We start from the raw sequence: 19,873 nt of genomic DNA, 5'->3' as shown, positions 1-19,873 counted from the left end.
GAGGGGCTGAGCCAGGGCAGTGTCCATTGCACTTCAGCACCCACACCAAGAGGGGTGTTTGACGTTCCCCATGCCTAAGTCCCTCGCTGATACTATGAAAAGGCAATCACATGTAGCCTGGTCCCCAGAACTCCTCCAGAGGAGTCATCCAGTCCTCCATCTCTGTGATGCCCAGGCCTCAACCATGGTACTATAAAACAGATGTGGGTGGAACCAAATGACCCTTGGCCTTTGGTTATCCATCCATTTGTTCTGTGGCTTACACTGAGGTAGCCTTTTACTCAGAAGGCAGTGTGGTTGGGCTGCCCAGGCTGGGCCTCCCTGGGTATCCGGTCCAGTGGTGGCAGCAGCCAGAGGAGAGGAAAGTCTAACTTAACTCAGCGGTGAGACTCTCCCCTTTCCTTCCACCCTCCAGGGCCCTTTGTTCGGTTGGTCTTTTTGAACCATAGCCAGTGCACCCAAACCCTGAGGAGCTCTGCGGCCCCAACATGGGCCCAGACACTCATCTTTCAGCACCTCCTTCTGTACGAGAACCCTCAAGATACCAGAGAAAGCCCGCCACTTGTGGTGTTGGAACTGTGGCAGCGGGACTCCAAGGTGTGGAGGGCTGGGTTGGGCAGAGTGGGACATGCTCCAGTGGGCCGGATTCATAGCACATCATGTATACACAAATGTTAGCCCTTTTCCTAGACTTGTCAGGATCCCAGGCAAGGAGCCAGAACCCAAAAGCTTAGCCACCATGCTCTGCAAAGTTCCCCTCCTTCCAGGGCAAAGAGAGCTTCTGGGGACGGAGCATGTGGCCACCAGTGGTCTGGCTGGATGTTCAACATCGGATCCTGCCCCCCATGAGGTGGCACCCACTTGGAAAAGAGTTGGGGGAGGAAGTGGGTGAGATCCTGGCATCCTGTGAGCTGATCCTCGAGACTGAGGTACTAAGAGAGAGGGTCCCGTGCCCCTACCACAAGTTCCACTGCCAGCAGCCCCCAACTCCACCCCTCAGGAAAGGCCTGGGACCTGGTGAACCGGCCAGCCCACCCAGCACCTGCCCAACTTCCCTGCCAGCACCTATTCCTGGGCTCAGGGGCCTCCTCAGTTGAGCTCTCAGGAACTTGCTTGAATTGGGGGTGGAGGATAGCAGGACAAGCTCAACGGGACTGCATGCTCCCTGCTCTCCCACCTTATCCCTTCAGAGTCTGAGAAGGAAGCTGCCAATCTTAAGTGTTCCCTGGAAGAATGGGGTCTACACACTCCCCAAGAGCATGCAGCCCACACTAAGGAAAATGGCGGTTGAGGTGATGACCCCGCAGGGTGAGGAGGGTGGGAGGGCAGGTAGGGAGCAAGCCTCACCCAGGGGAGTGGAACACTGTGGAGGTCTCTGCTGATCCTTCTGATGGGTCATCCTGACTACCTGATCCAAAGCTTGCACCCAACTAATACATAAGCTGAGATGGAGGGAGATAGGAAAGAATGAGGAACACGAGCTCTGAGAGAATATATCGAATTATTTTATCATACATCTTGCAGTGAGGAGCAGGCAAGGGGTTTCAGCATTCATGATCACGCCTGAGCCTCACACTGCCCACTGCAGCATCGCTCCTTTTCAGAGAAGGAAATGAGGCTCCAAGAGACAGTGACATGGGGCTAAGTGTCAGAGCCAGAATTTGGGCCAGGCCCTGCCTGACTCCAGCACTAGGATGTTTCTCACTTCCCTTTGAGAGTAGCATGGAGGCCCTCCTGTGGGAGCCTGTGTACCTGGCCACAAATCTGGCAAAGAGCAAGAGATGGTCAGGGCCTGCTGGCACTGGATCCTTCCCATGGTGAGGCTTCCAGGCTGGTTCCTGCTCTGGTCCCTGAGAAGGGCTTGATGAGTAGGTGACATGGAAACCTGGCTCCTGGGGTCCCTGTTTGGGCGCCAGCTGAAGTGAACCCCAGCTCATGGGGTCCGCGGCATTGTGGATGAGATACGAGGCAAATTCACAGGGACTACCGAGTCCCGTGGAGGTAAAGGAAAGGCACGGCCACTCTCTCAAGAGGAGAACGCCCCAACCCTTGCCCTGACAACCTTTTATTGCTTTTCTGGGCATGTTACATTGAGGATGGTCCTCATTTACTATGCAGAGGTTCACTTTACATGGTGACCTTTTACAGAAAACAAAGGAGAGGGTGCTGCTAATCACATCATATTTGCAAATGCAAAGGGAAAAGTGGTTGAACTGGTTACACTCAACCTTGGAAGGTTTAGCACAGATTTTAGGAAGTTACTTTAAAGATATGCAGTAAACATTTGCTGCTTCAATTCAGGGTGAGGGAATTTTAGCAAAAAGCAAGTCTCAAAGCAGCCTAGGTACAAGGCAGGCCTGATTCCCCACAGGAGAACCTATCTGTGGACGTGGGTCCTGTGTGGGCCCTTGCCATGCAGAACGGTTTCCTACAAGTAGGGACATGGACATTTCCTGGGGGTCTGCTGGTTGAAAGCACTATCATAGAGCATGGGCCCCTGAATGGCCACAGCATTCTACTGAAGACAAGCCAGGAGTGAGCTAGCTGACGGTAGGGATGCCTGAGAAATCTGGGCACCCCCACTCCTGGGATCTTCGAGGTAGCCAGCCTCAGGAACTCACTCCTGAGAAAACTGATGAGAAGCCAGACAGAGCAGCAGATGAGGAAGGGCAACACTTAAGGAGCAATGGAGGTCAGTGACGGACAGTCACACAGTGGCCACAGGGCACCTCCCTCACGGAGGAGCAAGGACAGTGTCCAGGCCTTGAGAAGAACTACTGATCCCCTGGTGCTGTGTGCTCCCTGATGCACTCTCACTGCCAGCACAGCTTCCCTCTCTGTCAGGACCCCTTCACAAAGCTGTTGCTGACCCCCCCATCTCTTCTGGTAGATCCTGGTCTGGGGGCTCCGGAACATAAAGCAGGTGCATTCCCCCTGGCTGCTGGTGGAGTGCTGGGAAGAGACTGTGCAGACAGAGCCCATCATGGACTTCCGGACCAACCCTAACTTCTCCCAGTCGGTCCTCTTCCTCACATTGGTACGAGGGGCCCAGGCAAGAGCTGGGCAACCCACTCCTCAAAAGAAGCCTCACAGGGCCTTTCTTTGGGCTTGCAGTTCATGCCAACAGAGGAGGCCTATGCACTGCCCCTAGTGTTGAAGGTAGTGGACAATCAGGACTTCGGCCAGCAGACCATGGTGGGTCAGGCCAACATCGACTCCCTGCAGCCCTACTTCTGTGACCCCTGGGCCTCGGACTATGTGCCCCCACAGCTTCCAAGTACGCCCTTTCTTCTGGCCCTTCCCCAGGCCTCACCAACAAGTTGGCATGGGGAGGGATAAGATCTCTGTCCCCACCCTCTTCTCTCTCCTGAGATTCATGATTACATTTTCTCCACAGAGCTGTCAGTGAACAAGCACCAGGTAAGTAATGGGCTTGAGATCCCACCTTCTCCCACATCGTTTCCAAGGCACAGCTCTTGTCCCATGTCCTCTGCATGAGGCCTGATTGTACACGAGGACCCTAAAGCAGCGAATTCTCAACCTCAACTGCAAATGTGAAATTGCCTGAGAGTTTTAAAAAATTCTGAGAACCAGGCCACTAACTCCATCAGAATTGCTGGGAGCAGGACCCAGGCATCAGCACTTTTTTTCAAACCCCCTGGGTGGTAACAATGTTTTCAGGTTCAGAACTACTACTCTAGAGCAGCTCTTGTTACACTCGAATGTATAGAAATCCCTGGGACCTCCTGAACAAAGGCAGACTCAGTAGGTCTGGAGTGGGGCCTGAGGTCCTGCAGTTCTGAGGCCTTCAAATTCAGTCTGAAGCTGTGGGTGATGAGAACTAGGAACTGTGCTCACCCTCTTTCTGGCCCCAATCACATGTCTGAAAACTCCTGAATGAAAAGGCCCATATGAGGTCTGCTCTGGCCTCCACCCACTCCTCTCGGGAGCCAGTGGTGAGTGGGCTATGGGCTGCCCAGCTGTACCTGACTCACCCCCTCTCCTTTCTCAGCTCCTAGACTATCTCACTGAAAAGTTCTGGTTCAAGTCCAGCAAAGCCAAGGTGATATGGGCTCAGCCCTGGGGAACATGGAACAACTCCATGCAGCTTATGGGTGGGAGTAGCACAAGACTGGGCAGAGGAAGGCCAGCTGCCCCTCTTCCTGGCCAGGATGAATACGAGCATGAAGTGGACTGGTGGAGCAAGCTGTTCTGGGCCACAGGAGACCCCAAGTCACTGAAGTACAAGGACAAAGACTACCACACCCTGAAGGTTTGGAAGTTCCCAGGAGAAAGACTACAGATGTGGAATAAAACCTGATGGGAAGGCCAGCAGACCTAGCCTTGGTTCCTCTGGGAACCACCAAGGTGGTGGTGGGGGTTTACTGTCACCCTACTCCAGGCCACATCTCTCTACCAGTTGCACCCGTTCAGAGACCAGTGCTACCCCAGCCAAAGCAGGCAGTGCTGCCTCTGGGGCTGCTGAGTGGGCAGATGCTTGGAAGCAAGAACTGGGAGCTGGTGGTCCCTCAATCCCCTGATCCCAGGAAAGACCTCTTCTGGTCAAGCCCAGGCCTGCTCCCCAGCAGCCTAGGCCCCATGTACCCTCTTACAGGTGTATGACTGCGAGTTGGAGGCTGTGCCAGCCTTCCAAGGCCTGCAGGACTTCTGCCAGACCTTCAAACTCTACAAGGAACAGCCCACGTCCTACAGCCCTGTGGTAGGGGAGTTCAAGGTGTGCGTCTAGCCCAGCAGCTAAGCTGCCCCGTCTTCTCATGCCCCTTCTGTGACCAAAGGACTCTAATTAAAGCCCTGGCTGTATATGCTCCTTATAGGATGGGGCAGGGAGGGCTTGAAAAATCATTTGGGGAGTGGGGAAGCAGAGACTGAACTACGCAGGGATTCAGAGTGACCTCCCCTTACACAGGAAGGTGAGGACCTTCTCATTTCAGCTCTGGCTTATGCCAGTTTCTCAAGGCCTGAGAACCTTAGAGAAGGAGTTCAAACCTGAAGGGGATGGGACTGAGATGGGACTTCACATCAGCAGAGGCTGCCAATCACTTAGCAAGCACAATCCCTTTGCCTAGCACCCTCCTAGACAGAGGTAGCCCTGTACAGCATCTCTGCTGCACCTGCCTCTACCTGTCCTGTGGCCTCCTACCCCTGTCACCCACACACAACCCATTTTCTCCTAAGCTTGGACCAGGGCACCTCCTGGAGGGTTCTGTACACTAGAACTGCCAACACTAACCTCCCCAACACACAAACAGGGCCTTTTCCGTGTCTATCCCTTTCCTGAGAACCCAGAAGCCCCCCAGCCCCCCCGCCAGTTCTCAGTGTGGCCTGGTAAAGACGACTTCCCTCAGCAATGCTTGGTGCGGGTGTATGTGGTACGAGCAATCAACCTACAGCCCCAAGACTACAATGGCCTGGTAACGATCAACCCCAAACCTGCAGTGTCCATCTTCTGGGGCCCCACCCATCCCAGGCACCTCCCACACCTTGCCTTAAACCCCATGTCCTGGAGCTCCCTCGGGCTGCTGCCACCCGGACTGCCACCTCCCCAAAAGCTCCATCTGGTACAAGTGGCTCATTTCTGCCTGATCTGCCTGGGTTGACTCTCCATTTCCTGTCCTTCCCTCATTGTATCTGACCCCTAGTGTGACCCTTATGTGATCCTGAAAGTGGGGCAAACAAAACTTGGCAACCGGAACACGTACCAGCCCAACACTCTGGATCCTATCTTCGGCATGTGAGCTGCCCCAACTTGCCCAACCCCACTTCTCCACCCCATCCATGTGTGCCAGCAGAAAGCTCCACAAGCAAAGAACTTGCATTGCTTCCTGGCCACACAATTCCTAGCATGGTATCTTACACACCGAAGGTGCTCAACAGATAGAAGATAAATGGGGGTGGGGGGCAGCCCAGTGCTACCCTCCCTCTCACACACTGCCTGTGATGGGAGCTGAGTTCCACACCCAGCCTATGAACAGTATTTCCAGCCATACTGGGGGATGGTTATTGGCAGACAACAGCCACCCAGGCTCTGTTGTCGGTAGTCACATGACCAAACCATAGGGTGGAACATGGCCCTCAGGGCAGAGATGCTGGAGGGGAAGCAGTAGGTAACGTAGTCAAGGGTCTCTGCAGTCTTCAACACCCTCCCACCAGGATGTTTGAACTGAGCTGCACCATCCCTCTGGAGAAGGACCTAGAGATTGAGCTGTATGACTTTGACCTGTTTTCACCTGATGATAACATTGGAACCACAGTCATTGACCTTGAAAACCGACTCCTGTCTGGCTTCGGAGCTCGCTGTGGGCTCTCCCAATCCTACTGCCAGTAAGAGTGGACCTAACCAAGGGCAAGGGCAGAGAGAGGGGTGGAGGAGTGAGCCCACAGCCCCCTTCCAAGAGGCCGGCATCCTGAGCTAGGGATCTAGAGCCTGAACTTGTCTTCCCCACTCCCACCACTGGTCATCCTGCAGCTGAAAGTGGCATGTTCTCCAGGAGCCACACCTTTTCCTCTTACTCCCCACAGGTCAGGGCCCTTTAGGTGGCGGGATCAGGTGCCCCCAAGCTTCCTCTTGGAACACCACGCCAAGCGGAAAAGATTGCCTCCACCTCTGTTCAACCCTGAGGGTGACTCTGTTTTTTACAATGGGAAAAAATTCAAGCTGCAACACTTTGGTGAGAAGTACAGCACACTGCCAGAAAGCATAGCCCAGGCCTCAGAAACTAGGGAGGCTCCAGGATGGAAGAGCTGCCAGAAGGCATCCCTTTCCCCTTTCTCCTTTAGAAGGCAACCATGGCCACTGTCCAGGCTGGGCACAAGGAAAGTGGGGGGCTACCTGGGAGAGGGAAAGACTAATGACCTCAAGATCCCCTCCTGTCTCCCTCCAATCTAGAATCAAAACCACCTACTGCTCAATACTTGGGACCCAAGAAGGAACGGCTTGCACTGTACCTCCTGCACACCCAGGGGCTGGTACCTGAGCACGTGGAGACTCGCACGCTGTATAGCAACAGTCAGCCAGGCATTGGCCAGGTATGAGGCTGGAGGATCTGGATCAGGGGGTAGGTGCAGTGCATACCTAACCCATCCAGGACAGAGACTTACAAGAGGAAGGACAGGCCACACATTCATAGACGCAAACAGACAGAAGACATGCACAGTGTGCATGTTAACAAACAAGAAGTTCCAGTGATGCCACCTAGAACAGAGAGATTCAGAGCTGGAAAACTGTGCACAGGAAACCAGGCCAAGTATCCACTGCAGGATGTGCTGAGGTGCTCTAGCAGCCAGGCCAACACTGCCTCAGTCTCCTCTGAGGGAGGGCGGAGCTGCAGCAGGGTCGGTGTGCAGATGTCACAAACCTGGTTTGGCTGTTAATTACAGGAACCCAGAAGAGAGAACCAAAACCCCACAGGCCCCTATTATCATCTACCCTGTAGCCACTAGAGTGGCTCACTGCATCCTTCACGTTTCTCAAGCTGATACCACATTCTAGACAAAGTTTTTTTGCCAAGCATTTTTTAAAAAACATTCTTATTAAAACTATTCTCTTAAAAATATTAAGTCAAGTTCAAAAAATAAAAATTAGGTCAGATAATTTGAAAAACTATATTTAACTTCCTTCCAGGGTGGGCAGTTCCTCCCTTTTCATTTTTTCTCACCAGTTTCACCCTTCTCTTGGACCTCTGTGCTTTGTGAATAGCTTTATATCCTTAGAATATGGTTACATACCCAAAAACAATCTGGAGATCTGGACTGGCCATCTATATTACTGGTTAATAAATGAAGCCCCAACCCCATTCTGGAAGCCTTCCAGGAGCTCCTAAGCATCATCTACTAAATGGCATTAACTCTCCAGATCTCAGCCACAAGTGACACCCCAGCCGCATGACTCTCACCTCAAAGCCATCACACCAACCTGACTGCACTGTTCTCCCTGTCTAAGGTCATTCCACCTCAGACACTGTACCCCACCTTCTCAGTGCTGGGAGCAGGACCTCGGCAGAACTAAGCACCTGGAATGGGGCTCCCCAGGCCAGCACACTGAGGACAGAGGCTAGCAAACCCCAGCCAGTTAACTCATCTCTGCTTTAGGGCAAGGTACAACTGTGGGTGGACATCTTCCCCAAGAAACTAGGTCCTCCTGGCCCCCCAGTCAACATCAGACCAAGGAAGCCTAGAAGGTGAGTGTGGGTGCACCTCCCGGGACAGCCTTCCCAGGGGTGGAGCACCAGTGTTCTCAGTAAGGAGCAGCAGGCATGCTTTCCTCTGCTGAGAATCTAGGGGGGCTTTCTTCCTAAGTCCAGCCAGTGCAGCATGAGTGTGGGCATGGAGGGCAGCCACCCAGGCCTCTCTCCCTTACCAACGCTGCGGCTGGGGAGCAAGTCCTCGGCGGCAAAGCCTTAGAGAGCCATGGCCGCAGGTATGAGCTGCGTTGTATTATCTGGAAAACTGCCGACGTGGACCTGAAGAGTGTCAGTTTAAGTAATGAGAAGATGAGTGACATCTTCATCAAAGGGTAAGGCACAGGAGCAGGGCTCTAGAAAATTTCCCTGAGTTCCCCAGTTCTAGCTTCCCTGCATATCTTTCTCATCCTGGGGTGACATCTCTCCACATCCACTGCACCTGGTGTCTGCTGGGCAGCCCTTCCCACAGGACTCCAGCTCAGGGATGGGGGCAGTGCACATGAACCCCAGGTGAGAGGACTCTGACCCCAGGTGGTTATTCGGGCTAGAGAAGGACATGCAGAAGACAGATATTCACTACCACTCCCTGAATGGGGAGAGCAGCTTTAACTGGCGGTTCATCTTCACCTTGGATTACCTGGCGGCTGAGCAAGTGTGCGTCCTGAGCCAGAAGGTAATGGGCCTGGAGGTGGACTTCTCTTCCTGCCCTCCCTTCAGAGACTTGCAAGCTACACTAGAACACTTGGAATGAGGCCTCAGGCAGAAACCCTCTTTCTTGACAGTCCATTATGCTGGGTAATGGGCTCCTAAGATGACCAAAGGGATTCTCAAAGGACAGTAGCAGTAACAAGCTCTTCTGCCATCCTTCAGGACTACATATGGAGCCTGGATCCCACAGTGATGAAGTTTCCAGCCCGACTTGTCATCCAGGTCTGGGACAATAACGTCTTCTCCACTGATGACTTCCTAGGTGAGATTCTGGCATGGGGCCTATAACCTCAGGACAGGCAGCTCCTTGCTGACAGCATTTCTCTGTGCTCAGGGGTCCTGGAGCTGGATCTGTCTGACATGCCCTTCCCAGCCCAACATGCAAAGATGTGTTCCATCAGGATGATGGACACCGACCCCAAGTGGCCCCACTTCCTCCAGCACAAGCACTTCTCCCTCTTTCAGAAGAAGACTGTAACCGGCTGGTGGCCTTGCCAAGTCCTCGAGAATGGCAGATGGCGCTTATCGGTAGGAGCTGGGGAAGGTGCTCCTGCACAAGACTGCTGAGCCCCATCACTTGGTTCTAACAGACCCCTGGGGACCTTAGCTAAATCCCCTTTCCTTTGTGGATCCTGAGAAGAGGCTCCTGCTATCATAACTCAGCCTCTTACCCTCTGCGGTGTTTCTAGGGTAAAGTGAAGATGACACTGGAGATTCTGTCGGAAAAGGAAGCCTTGATCAGGCCAACAGGACGAGGCCAGTCAGAACCCAACCAATTCCCTACACTTCACCCTCCCCTGTAAGAGTCCTGTGGGGGTGCAAGCACCAAATCTTTCTTCCTTATTCATAAAGTTGAGCTGCTGAGCCTGGCAATTTGTCCAGGATGGTGCCCAGTGAACCTACAAGCGGAGGGGTAATTACTTCCCACCACCTCAGCTTCAATGCTCAGTCACAATCAGGAGAGAACAGCCATGGGAGGTGGGGAATGGGGCAGAAGCTGCTTTTAAAAAAGAAAGGTCTTTGCTCTGGAAAAGCTGACCTGAAGGTCCCCTTTGCCTTCCATTCTCTGACATCAACTCTGCTCATGGACAGACGCACCAACACCTTGCTCTCATGGTTTCAGTCACCTGTTAAAAACTTCTGCCATGCTTTCTGGAAACACTACCGCTTCAAAATCATAGTCGGCTCAATCATACTGATTGTTGGGTTTATGCTGTTTAGCTTCATGTATTCAGCTCCGGTGAGTGATGACCATGGGGACAGGGACAAAGGCACTGGTTGCTCATGGGCTGCCTCTGGAGAGAGGGAGCCTTCTGGTTGCTACCTCTGTTTGTTGCGTGTTCTCTCTAGAACTATTTGGCCATGAGCTGGATCAAGCCTGCAATTCGGATGAATATGCCCATTAAAATATTCACCAATATCGTCAATTCACCGAACACCAGCAATGCCAGCTCTTCCGACATCACCACCCAGCATCCTAACCTAGAGCCTACAACAGGGCATCAGCTGAAACTCCTGAGGGGACCCATGAATCACCTGCAAGATATTTTCCCAGAACTTCCAGCCCCACAAGACTAATTTGCCCATATTTGGCTTTTCTTTGTCCACTGTCAGCCCTACCCTGGAACTTCCTGCCAATTCCTTGTTTCTATCTTCTAGGGTAGCAAGGGGCTAGTGATATTCTGGCTAGTCTGTTCAGAAGCCACTTCCAGCAAGAAAGGCAAAGCTATAATTTTCCACTAAAATAAACAAGTTTTGTAACAAAGAACACTGTGTATGGTCAGACAGGACACACCACGTAATGGTTAGACTGCTTCCTGTACCACACAGCTCTAAGGAGGCCCTAGGCCAGGTGGGGACTGCACTGCATGTCTTCCCTGCCTTCTTTAAGAAGCCTCAAGGCACTCATGAGCTGAAATCACACAAAACTTATGAGTTCAAGATCTCTAACATGCCTCCCACATGAGGAGACCCCACTCCTCTTGCACCTAGGCCTTCTCACCACTGGGCTCTATCCAGTCTCCTCCTGAATTCAAAGTCACAAAAGAACCATTTGCTTTTTCAGTTCTACTCGATCACAAGGTGAAGCTCTAGATCTGTCTGTCCTCTGGCACTCTGGCAGTACCCTGCCGTTGTGGGGAAGGTGTTAGGAGGGTTTCACCTTAATCCCATCTGCAGGAGGGAATTGCTGCCCATGAGGTTTAATTAAGCACCTGGGAAGGATATAAAAAAGCCCAAGAGGACAGAAACCCATACCCAGGTAAGGTGACCCTCTTTTCCTTCTGTGTTGAGCTGAGGATTTCCCAACAGAGAAGATAGAGCAGGGATTTATGGGCTCAGGAAGAAGGCCTGGACCCTCCCCCAAACCCATCCCTAGAAGGAAGAGCACTGAGTCAGAAGCTAGTGTTTTGTTTCCATCAGCCATTTTACGAATTTCCCTTAGGCTACAGAAGTTCTAAGCCCTCTATTAGCTGATTTCATCGCAGGCAGACAGGTGAGCAGAACGGTGTGTGACCCCTTGTCAAATAAGGCAGTGGAATAAGGGCTGACCCCTGGAGGATTCACTCAGACTGTTACTCCATGACAATGAATGCTTCCAGGCACGGATGATGCAAGCCTATTGACCACAGGTTTGCATCATGAGAACAGCAACTGTTTCTTATCCATTAGGAAAAAGAAGCCAGATTTCCCCCTGGGGAGTATCCAGGCCACAGCTATACAAAGAAATCTTCCTTACATTTTGAACACTCAAAGTGGGATTCCGAAGATCCTGACACAAAACATGCAGCTAAGAAAGCTCCACATGGTCCAGAAGCATCTCCAGGTGGTCAGATCACATGGCAAACATTGCTTTTGGTGTCAAAACCTGGAGCAGATTAGTGTCACAATTATTCCTATTTTATCCATGAGATCTTCCAAGATTCTCTTGACTTGTACACCAACTTCCAGCCAAACATGACTAAGAGCCTAATGGTACCTAATTGGGAAAATAAAAAACACACCAACAGAACTAGGATCCACACTGACGAGCAAAGGCTAGAGCAGCAAGCCAACGCTGAAAGCTCTCTTCCAATGGACACCTAGTGAGGGTCAGTGTAATATATTTGTTCTGCAGGCTCAGACCCCAACAGAGAGGCATAAAATGTCTTCTCAAGCTCAGGCTGCATTTGGAGAGGACAATAAAAGGAGGGAGAGGAAGGCAAAGTGGAGAAGTTTCCATCCAGATTTCCAAGGAGAGCTCCTCAGGTGAAGAAAGGCTCAGACAAAAAGCAAAAACCAATGAATGGATGTCAGGAAGGTATGAGGAATTATCAGTTTTCTGTTCTTTGCAGATTTAAATGAGAAGGATAAGGGTCCTGAGTCCCACATCAAGGCAGCCAGGGCAATGAAGCTCTTTTCTGTGATCTTGGCATCATAACAGCAGGTACTATCTCCATCCCTCTGCACTCCCAGTAGACAGACTGCAGGGAAAGGCACATCACAGAAGCACTGCCCTGGGGTGGGTGGGCTTCCTGAACCAGAGACAGAGGTCCTCAAGGATGACCATGGGAATACAGTGTCCCTGAATTTAAAGCTCCAGTGACAGAACAGAGTCCCTGACCAGCTGCTGGACACCGAAGAAGACTGCTGGGCTATGTGCTCAGGACAGCGCCTGCTGCTCCCACACCTCATGGTGACAGCACAGGGCTGGTGGTCACAGAAGGGCTCAGTAGAAACGCTTTCGGCTCTGTTCCTGCCACTTGTTATAGAGTATGATCCCAATGACAATGGCAAATACAGAAAACACCAGAGAGAAGAAGACGATGAGGAAGAGGGCCAAGCCACTCAGGGGTGGCAGAGGGGCTGTCACTGAGGGAGTGAAAGAGAAGAAAGTCAGCACCAGGGAGCCTACCCTACTGGGAAAGACCACCCAACAAGCTATTAATGCCCCAGGACCTGATGCCCATTTCTGGGAGCCAGAGCTTACTCTCCCTTTCCAGATGTTTTAATCTAAAATGAAGCAGCTGCTCATCTGTAACCTGGAGGCAGTGCTCCATATTGGGCAGAGGAAGGACAGAGAGGAGACGGCCTTGCGAGGTGAGGGTTGCAGGTCCCTCAGCCCACCCCCAGTATTGTGATTCCTCTCCCACCACGGGCTGCTTCCCAGGGTCCCTGTGCTCACTCTCGGGCAGCTTCATGTTGTCCACCGAGGGTAAGAACACATCTCGATGCAGCTTCTCCTCTTCTGGGGTTCTCTCCACTGTCAATTCAAATAGCTTCAGGGAAATAATGTCATGGTTGTCTAAAGAAAAAAAAAAACATGGATTGCTCAAGCCCTCTCAAAAAGAGGTATCTTGGAGTATCTGGGCTCAAGCCTCTGATTCACAGCTAACTAGCAACAACCTTGAAAGAATAATTGTGGCCTGTTTTCTCATCTAATAAAAATAAGGAACAGCAATATTCTATATTATTCCATATTGAAAGTTTTTATTAACAAGCATTACCTACATAATTTACAAATTTAGAGATAATACAAGAATGAAATCCTCCATGATACATAAAATGTTCCAGGATAGTAAGAGGAGAACCAGCAGCACTGAGCTTCCCTTTGATGGAAACGACACACTTGCAAGACAAGAAAGGGCCTCCCGGTGGCAGCAGTTTGATGGCTGCTTGCAGGGCTCAGCTGTGGCACGGAACAAAACGTTTCCCTTCCTGACTGGGCCTAATGCTTTGTGGCTCTTTGTAACTATGACTATGTATACCACAAATCTCCATGCCACAGAGCTAGCTCATGGCTACTTGGTTGGTTATCAGGGACTGGATTTCTTGCCATTTCTATTATTAGGATGGCATCTACACCTGCCTGGACTCAGAATCTTTAGAGAATCCCTAGATAGAAAAATCTAGATTTGCTTTCAATTAGATATTTTCACTGCTAGGGCTGAGTTTGACCCATGGACAGAATAAAAAGCCAGGGCAACACTTCTCACAACGTGGGGCACCAAAGGCTGGGACATCTGGAACATGTCCCAACTTTCTCAGCATGTTCAACAATCTGCTGCATTAAAGGTAAGAAAATATCAACAAGAAAGACCTTAAGAGGATGACACAGTTTCTATTGAGGGACAACCTATGGGCAGAGAACACAGACCTACTAACCTAGGCATTACCACCCAAAACCTTGAGCAAAGGTTTGCCTTAGGACGAACAAAAATTGACTATATTCTCTTTGATCATTTCTAACAGTTGGGAACAACTTCCCATTGAAAAGTACAACAGGGAGTTAACTGACAGGCCCTAGAAACCTATAAATTCAAAGGAAAATTCAAAGTAGACAAAGACACCTCTTTCAACTTGAGTCATGTAACAAGATTGCATAGCAAAGATCTAAAAAGCTTGTGCCTCCTGTCCCTGAGCCAAGGTGAGCTCTGTCCCACAGCTGCAGCCTGTCTCACAGTAGTTAGAGCCTGGCTGCCAAAGCAGAAGGTGAGGGGAGAACGCTGCAAAGGGACACAGGGAACATCTTGCAGTGACAGAAACACTCTCTGTAGCTTGACTGTGGAGGTGAGGACATAGGTGTAAATATTTGTCAAAACACTTCAAACTATGTACTTCTATTCTGTGGAAAATATATCTCAATAAAGTTGAATTTTAAAAAAAAACAGAATTTGACTTCCGGCCAAGATGGAGGCACAGGTGGACACACTGTACCTCCACGCACAACCAAGATTGGAACAACAACAATTTAGAGGCAGAACAACACCCAGAACAGACAGAATTTATCTGAATAGAAGTCAGACAGCCAAGAAGTTGAAGTAGATCCGTTCATCCAGACCGGTAGGAGGGGCGGAGACAAGCAGCCAGGCTCAGGTTGTGGCAAGAGCAGAGAGAGTTGGGCGCTTAAGGCAACCGGGGGCACGAAAGTAAGATCACAGCAGGTGGACCCTGAGTACGCAAGTGGCAGCTGGCAGATCCAGTGAGGCGGCGATTGTGGAGCAGGGCAGAGCATGCAACCCAAGGGACTGAGGTCCCACAGAGAACAGAGCTACTGCCATTGTTCCCTCCCAACTCCACCCCCACATACAACATCACAATCTAGCGACTGGGGTGCCCAGCCCTGGTAAACACCTAAGGCTCCGCCCCTCACCGTAACAGGAGCCACCAGGCCAAAAAAAAAAAAAAAAGAGAGAGAGAGAGAGAGAGAGGGCTCAAACAGAAGAACAAATCAATGCCCCAGGACTCATCTTTTAAGCAACCAAGAGATAGCCAATCTATCAGATGCACAGTTCAAAACATGGCTGATCAGGAAGCTCACAGAATTGGCTGATTTTGGGTGCAAATTAGATGAACAAATGCAGGTTACCATAGAAGAAATGAAGGAAAATGCACAGGAAACCAATAGTGATGGGAAGGAAGCTGGGACTCAAAACAATAGAGTGGACCAGAAGGAAGAAAGAAACAACCAAACAGGAAAGAATGGAGAAATAAGAATTCAAAAAAATGAGGAGAAGCTTAGGAACCTCCAGGACATCTTTAAACGTTCCAACATCCGAATTATAGGGGTACCCCAAGGGGAAGAGGAAAAGCAACAGATTGAACACATATTTGAACAAATAATAAAGGAGAGCTTCCCCATTCTGGCAAAGGAAATAGACTTCCAGGAAGTCCATGAAGCTCAGAGAGTCCCAAAGAAGTTGGACCCAAGAAGAAACACACCAAGGCACATCATAATTACATTAGCCAAGATTAAAATGAAGGAGAGAATCCTAGAAGCAGCAAAAGATAAGGGGACAGTCACCTACAAAGGAGTTCCCATCAGACTGTCAGATGATTTCTCAAAAGAGACCTTGCAGGCAAGAAGGGGCTGGAAAGAAGTATTCCAAGTAATGAAAGAGAAGGACCTATATCCCAGATTACTCTATCCAGCAAAGCTTTCACTTAGAATGGAAGGGCAGATAAAGTGCTTCTCAGATAAGGTCAAGTTAAAGGAGTTCATCATCACCTAGCCCTTATTATATGAAATGTTAAAGGGACTTATCTAAGAAAAAAAGATAAAAAAAAACATGTATAGTAAAAGGACAGCAAACTCACAATTATTAACAACCACACCTAAAGCAAAACCAAAAGAAGCTAGGCAAACAACTAGGACAGGAACAGAACCACAGAAATGGAGATCACATGGAAGGTTAGCAACAGGGGAGTGGGAGGAGGAGAGAGGGGGGAAAAGGTACAGAGAATAAGTAGCATAGATTGTAGGTTGAAAATAGATAGGGGGAGGGTAAGAACAGTATGAGAAATGTAGAAGCTAAAGAACTGGTAAGTATGATACATGGACATGAACTACAGGGGGGAATGTGGGTGGGACAGGGGGTACAGGGTGGAGGGGAGTAAAGGGGGAAATGGGACAACTCTAATAGCATAATCAATAAAATATATTTTTAAAAAGCCAGAATTTAGAGAATTAGATTTCATTTTAGAGATCCAAGTTCCCAGTTTCTCTTAAAAAACTAAAGCATGGTCTGACTGAGCCCACATTTTCTCTTGGCAATGATGGCTGGAACCGAGCAGCTGCTGCCCATTCCCATGAATGTTTGCCTTTCCTTTCTGCCAGAAGAAAATTCTGTGTCCTATTAGCTTTATTCATAATAAACTATGGATTTAAAAAAACCTGTGTGTTCAGTTCTTTACCTCTTCTCAAATAATGTTATGATTGGGGCTAAAGCCAAGGGGGAGAACAAGCAAATAAAGAGAAGCCATAAATCGAGCCCTGACCCATGTGGCTCAGTTGGTTGGGTGTCATCCCACAAAGTGAAAGGCTGGCGGGTTCCATTCCTGGTCAGGGCACATACCTGAGTTGCAAGTTCAGTGCACTCCGTCGGGGCATGTATAAGAAGCAACTGACAGAGTTTCTCTCCCTCTCTTTCTCCCTTCCTTCCCCATTCTTTTTTTTTTTTTTTTAAGATTTTGTTTACTTTTAGACAGAGGGGAAGGGAGGGAGAAAAGGAGGGAGAGAAACATCAACATGTGGCTGCCTCTCGTGCACCCCTCACTGGGGACCTGGCTAGCAACCTAGGCACGTGCACCAACTAGGAATTAAACCAGCAACCCTTTAATTTGCAGGCCAGTGCTCAATCCACTGAGCCACACACAAGCTAGGGCTCTTCCCCATTCTTTAAAAAATAAATAAATAATTTAAAAAGGGAAGAAGCCACAAATCTGGACAAGGAGAAAGTCCTAAAGAGCAGGGAAAGGAAAAGTGGCAGGTATCGTCAGTGCCGCAACTGTCATGGCAGGTAAGGCCCTCAGGGCAAATGGTCAAAGGAGCTAAAGAGCCCTGGGTGGTGTGGCCCAGTTGGTTGAAACACTGTCCCATAGACAGAAAGGTTATGGGTTTGATTCCTGGTTAGGACACATACATGCCTGGGTTGTGGGTTGGCCCTGGATGGGATGCGTATAACAGGCAACCAATTAATGTTTCTCTCTCACATCAATGCTTCTCTTCCTCACTCCCTCCCTTCTCTCACTAAAGAAAAATAAAAGACCTGAAGAGGAAACAGAGCAAGGACTGAGAACAGAGTGCCACATACAGCCTGGACACAGAAGTAACTTCCACTAGAAGAGTGTTTACATCACGGCAGAGACACAGATCCAGGGCAACATGTTCAGAGGGGGATGGCTGGAAACAGGAGCATCTCCACATGTGACAGTCACAAGTCTGGCCATAAAGGAGGGCCTCAGTATCAGTCGGAAGAGGGATGGCAGAGCTGTGGGGAAGCCTTGTTAAGAGAAGGGAAACTGAGTATATTAGGAGGGGAAAGAGAGGAAGCAGACTAGAAAGATGGCACCAGAAACAGGAAAATACAGAAGTTAAAACACAAGCTGGAGAGGTGGCTCCACAAAGAGGCAAACTACTTTTCCATAGCTCTATCTCCTGGGACAGCTGTTTGAGGACAACTTAAGCCTGGGGTCTTAAGGAATCTGGGCATGGGAATGGAGGAAGATAAACACTTTCAGGGTATCTGTTTTCCAGAGTTCTGTTTGTCTGACTCTCTCCTCTGAGAAGCCTCACCATCACCAAGGCCTGGCTACCAAGATGTGACTTCAGTTGGGGCAAATAAGAAGTGCATGTGGCAATACCTGAAAGATCCCCCGTGATGGAGGAGGTGCCAAAATAGTAACCCCGGGGCAGGCGGACCCCTGGCACTTCAATGCAGTCCCTCCACTCATGCTTGCCATCGATGTCCATCATTATCTAAAATAAAAAGGAGAGAAATCAGGGCCAGGCCATGGGACCAGGAACCAGACAGCCATATTGCTCCAGAACAGAGACTCACCGTCAAATGCCTCTTGACATAGCGAATCACAAGGAAGGTGTCATAATGGAGATTTCGGACAATGGCTGTACAGCCCCCCAGCTCTGTTGGCCGCCCATCCCGCTCATGATCATAGCTGAGGGAGCCATTGTTCACCATGGCTGAGATGTAGGGGAACACCCGCTAGGAAAGTAGGGAAGGAGAAGCAGAGGACAGTAAGGAAGTGCTCCTAGGAATGCCTGCACACATCGTTAACAATCCACTAGAACCCACACTCAAAACCATATGGCCCAGTAAGCGACTGAACTCTGTACTTGACTTCAGGAATCCTCTTCTAAGGATCTGGAGTCTGACTCTCAATCTCTTCCCAGAGATAACCATTTTGCACAGGTATTCTGCCTCAGACTAGTGGCTTTCTTTTTATGTGTATGTACCTATCTACCCACCGCCATGTCAACTTCTTGAATAAAATAATAATTTATTATGTTGCTTTACATGTCTCCACCTAGGCCCATATCCCCCACGCCACCCCCGCCCCTGCCACCCCAGAGTAAGCGCTTTGCACACAACAGGTATTCTGAAAATACCTGTTTGATCAGGGAAATCTTTCCATTCAGGATAGCTCCTTTTAAATTCTAAATCCTATGAGCATATAATGCTGAATGGGTTAAGACTCAGAAAGAACACTGCCAGAACCAGGCTTCTGGATGGTGTTCTCCAGCCAAGATGACTGTTCTTAGCCAAAAAAACTTCCAGCCCATTTAAGCTTCAGTCACACACAACTTCTCCCAATAATACATAGGGCAAAGTTCTCCCACTGCAGGTTTCCCCAAATCCCACCCATTTCCCCACCTACTTCAGAGGCCCTCTCTCCAACAGAGTTGTAGGAGCAAATTTTTCCTTAGAAATGATAAGCTAGCCATTCCAGAGCAAGCCCAGTGCTAGGCAGTGTAGATGAAGGGAGAGGTCACATGACACATGCCACTCAATGAATTCCACACTGTCCCCAACAGTTAACATGCACAGAGAAGCTGCACTCAAAATCAGAGACTCGTGACTCTTGAGTCAGTAGCCACATGGATACTTAACAGTAGCAAATGTTGGATGAACACAGGGAATAAAGGGTGGCCATAGTGGATCAAAAACTGAGTACCTGGACTCCTGGAGAGTATCGCCTCTTCTGGGCCTGAGGGAGTCCAACAGGTTTAAAAACGAGAGGGCACAGAAGACGGGAGACCAAGTCAGAAAGAAACAGCCATGGAAGAGCCAAGACCCAGCTGTGGTGGATAAGCAAATCAATCTAAACCTCAAACAGAAATTTAGGGTCTATGAAGGGCATTCAAGTCCTTAAGCCCCTAAATATTATAGGCAAAACTATATACACTGGTACTTGTACATTTCCTGGGGGAGGGTGTGTTACTATCACCAGATTTTCAGAGGTCCTCTAGGAAAACCTCTCTAAGGTCCTGAAGCTTTCAGAAGCTTTATGAAACACACAGCATTTCATCATCCAAACAGTCCCCACTTATGTCTCTGAGAGTCAGGAGATCAGGCCACAGGTTTGTACCCAGACAGCAATATTTCTATTGCAAGGAGAGAGACAAAACTGACAAATAGGGCTGAGTTCTTCCAAAGTGAAGACGTCCTTTGTCCTGACTGGTGTGGCTC

At 49.7% G+C, this 19,873-nt stretch overlaps 2 protein-coding genes across 5 annotated transcripts in view; one reads left to right on the top strand and one right to left on the bottom strand.

The window, feature by feature from the left end:
• FER1L5 (fer-1 like family member 5) overlaps positions 1-10,487 on the top strand; it is a 54,490-nt gene extending 44,003 nt beyond the window's left edge. Inside the window, exons 32-53 of the mRNA XM_036029968.1 lie at positions 416-597; positions 768-949; positions 1,202-1,292; positions 2,891-3,037; positions 3,115-3,277; positions 3,398-3,420; positions 4,013-4,063; positions 4,172-4,273; positions 4,616-4,735; positions 5,271-5,432; positions 5,661-5,752; positions 6,172-6,342; positions 6,541-6,689; positions 6,908-7,047; positions 8,110-8,198; positions 8,438-8,533; positions 8,733-8,874; positions 9,072-9,171; positions 9,244-9,437; positions 9,599-9,708; positions 10,002-10,149; positions 10,260-10,487. Coding sequence (XP_035885861.1) covers positions 416-597; positions 768-949; positions 1,202-1,292; positions 2,891-3,037; positions 3,115-3,277; positions 3,398-3,420; positions 4,013-4,063; positions 4,172-4,273; positions 4,616-4,735; positions 5,271-5,432; positions 5,661-5,752; positions 6,172-6,342; positions 6,541-6,689; positions 6,908-7,047; positions 8,110-8,198; positions 8,438-8,533; positions 8,733-8,874; positions 9,072-9,171; positions 9,244-9,437; positions 9,599-9,708; positions 10,002-10,149; positions 10,260-10,487 — 2,882 coding nt within the window. The remainder of the gene's footprint in view (positions 1-415; positions 598-767; positions 950-1,201; positions 1,293-2,890; positions 3,038-3,114; positions 3,278-3,397; positions 3,421-4,012; positions 4,064-4,171; positions 4,274-4,615; positions 4,736-5,270; positions 5,433-5,660; positions 5,753-6,171; positions 6,343-6,540; positions 6,690-6,907; positions 7,048-8,109; positions 8,199-8,437; positions 8,534-8,732; positions 8,875-9,071; positions 9,172-9,243; positions 9,438-9,598; positions 9,709-10,001; positions 10,150-10,259) is intronic.
• LMAN2L (lectin, mannose binding 2 like) overlaps positions 8,597-19,873 on the bottom strand; it is a 30,559-nt gene continuing 19,282 nt past the window's right edge. For 3 of the 4 annotated variants that reach the window (XM_028516701.2, XM_028516700.2, XM_036028314.1), the window contains 4 exons: positions 18,227-18,388; positions 18,030-18,144; positions 13,072-13,191; positions 8,597-12,758 (listed from right to left, as the gene is read on the bottom strand). In XM_028516701.2, coding sequence (XP_028372502.1) covers positions 12,616-12,758; positions 13,072-13,191; positions 18,030-18,144; positions 18,227-18,388 — 540 coding nt within the window. In that variant the 3' untranslated portion in view covers positions 8,597-12,615. Of the gene's footprint in view, positions 12,759-13,071; positions 13,192-18,029; positions 18,145-18,226; positions 18,389-19,358; positions 19,392-19,873 lie in introns of all 4 variants that reach the window. The other variant, XM_028516698.2, reaches the window with a different exon arrangement.

Source organism: Phyllostomus discolor, chromosome 6, assembly GCF_004126475.2.
Source record: "Phyllostomus discolor isolate MPI-MPIP mPhyDis1 chromosome 6, mPhyDis1.pri.v3, whole genome shotgun sequence".
In the NCBI taxonomy this organism is placed as follows: domain Eukaryota; kingdom Metazoa; phylum Chordata; class Mammalia; order Chiroptera; family Phyllostomidae; genus Phyllostomus; species Phyllostomus discolor.
Note: the sequence above shows the minus strand (reverse complement) of the source record. Positions and strands in the feature narration are given on the sequence as shown.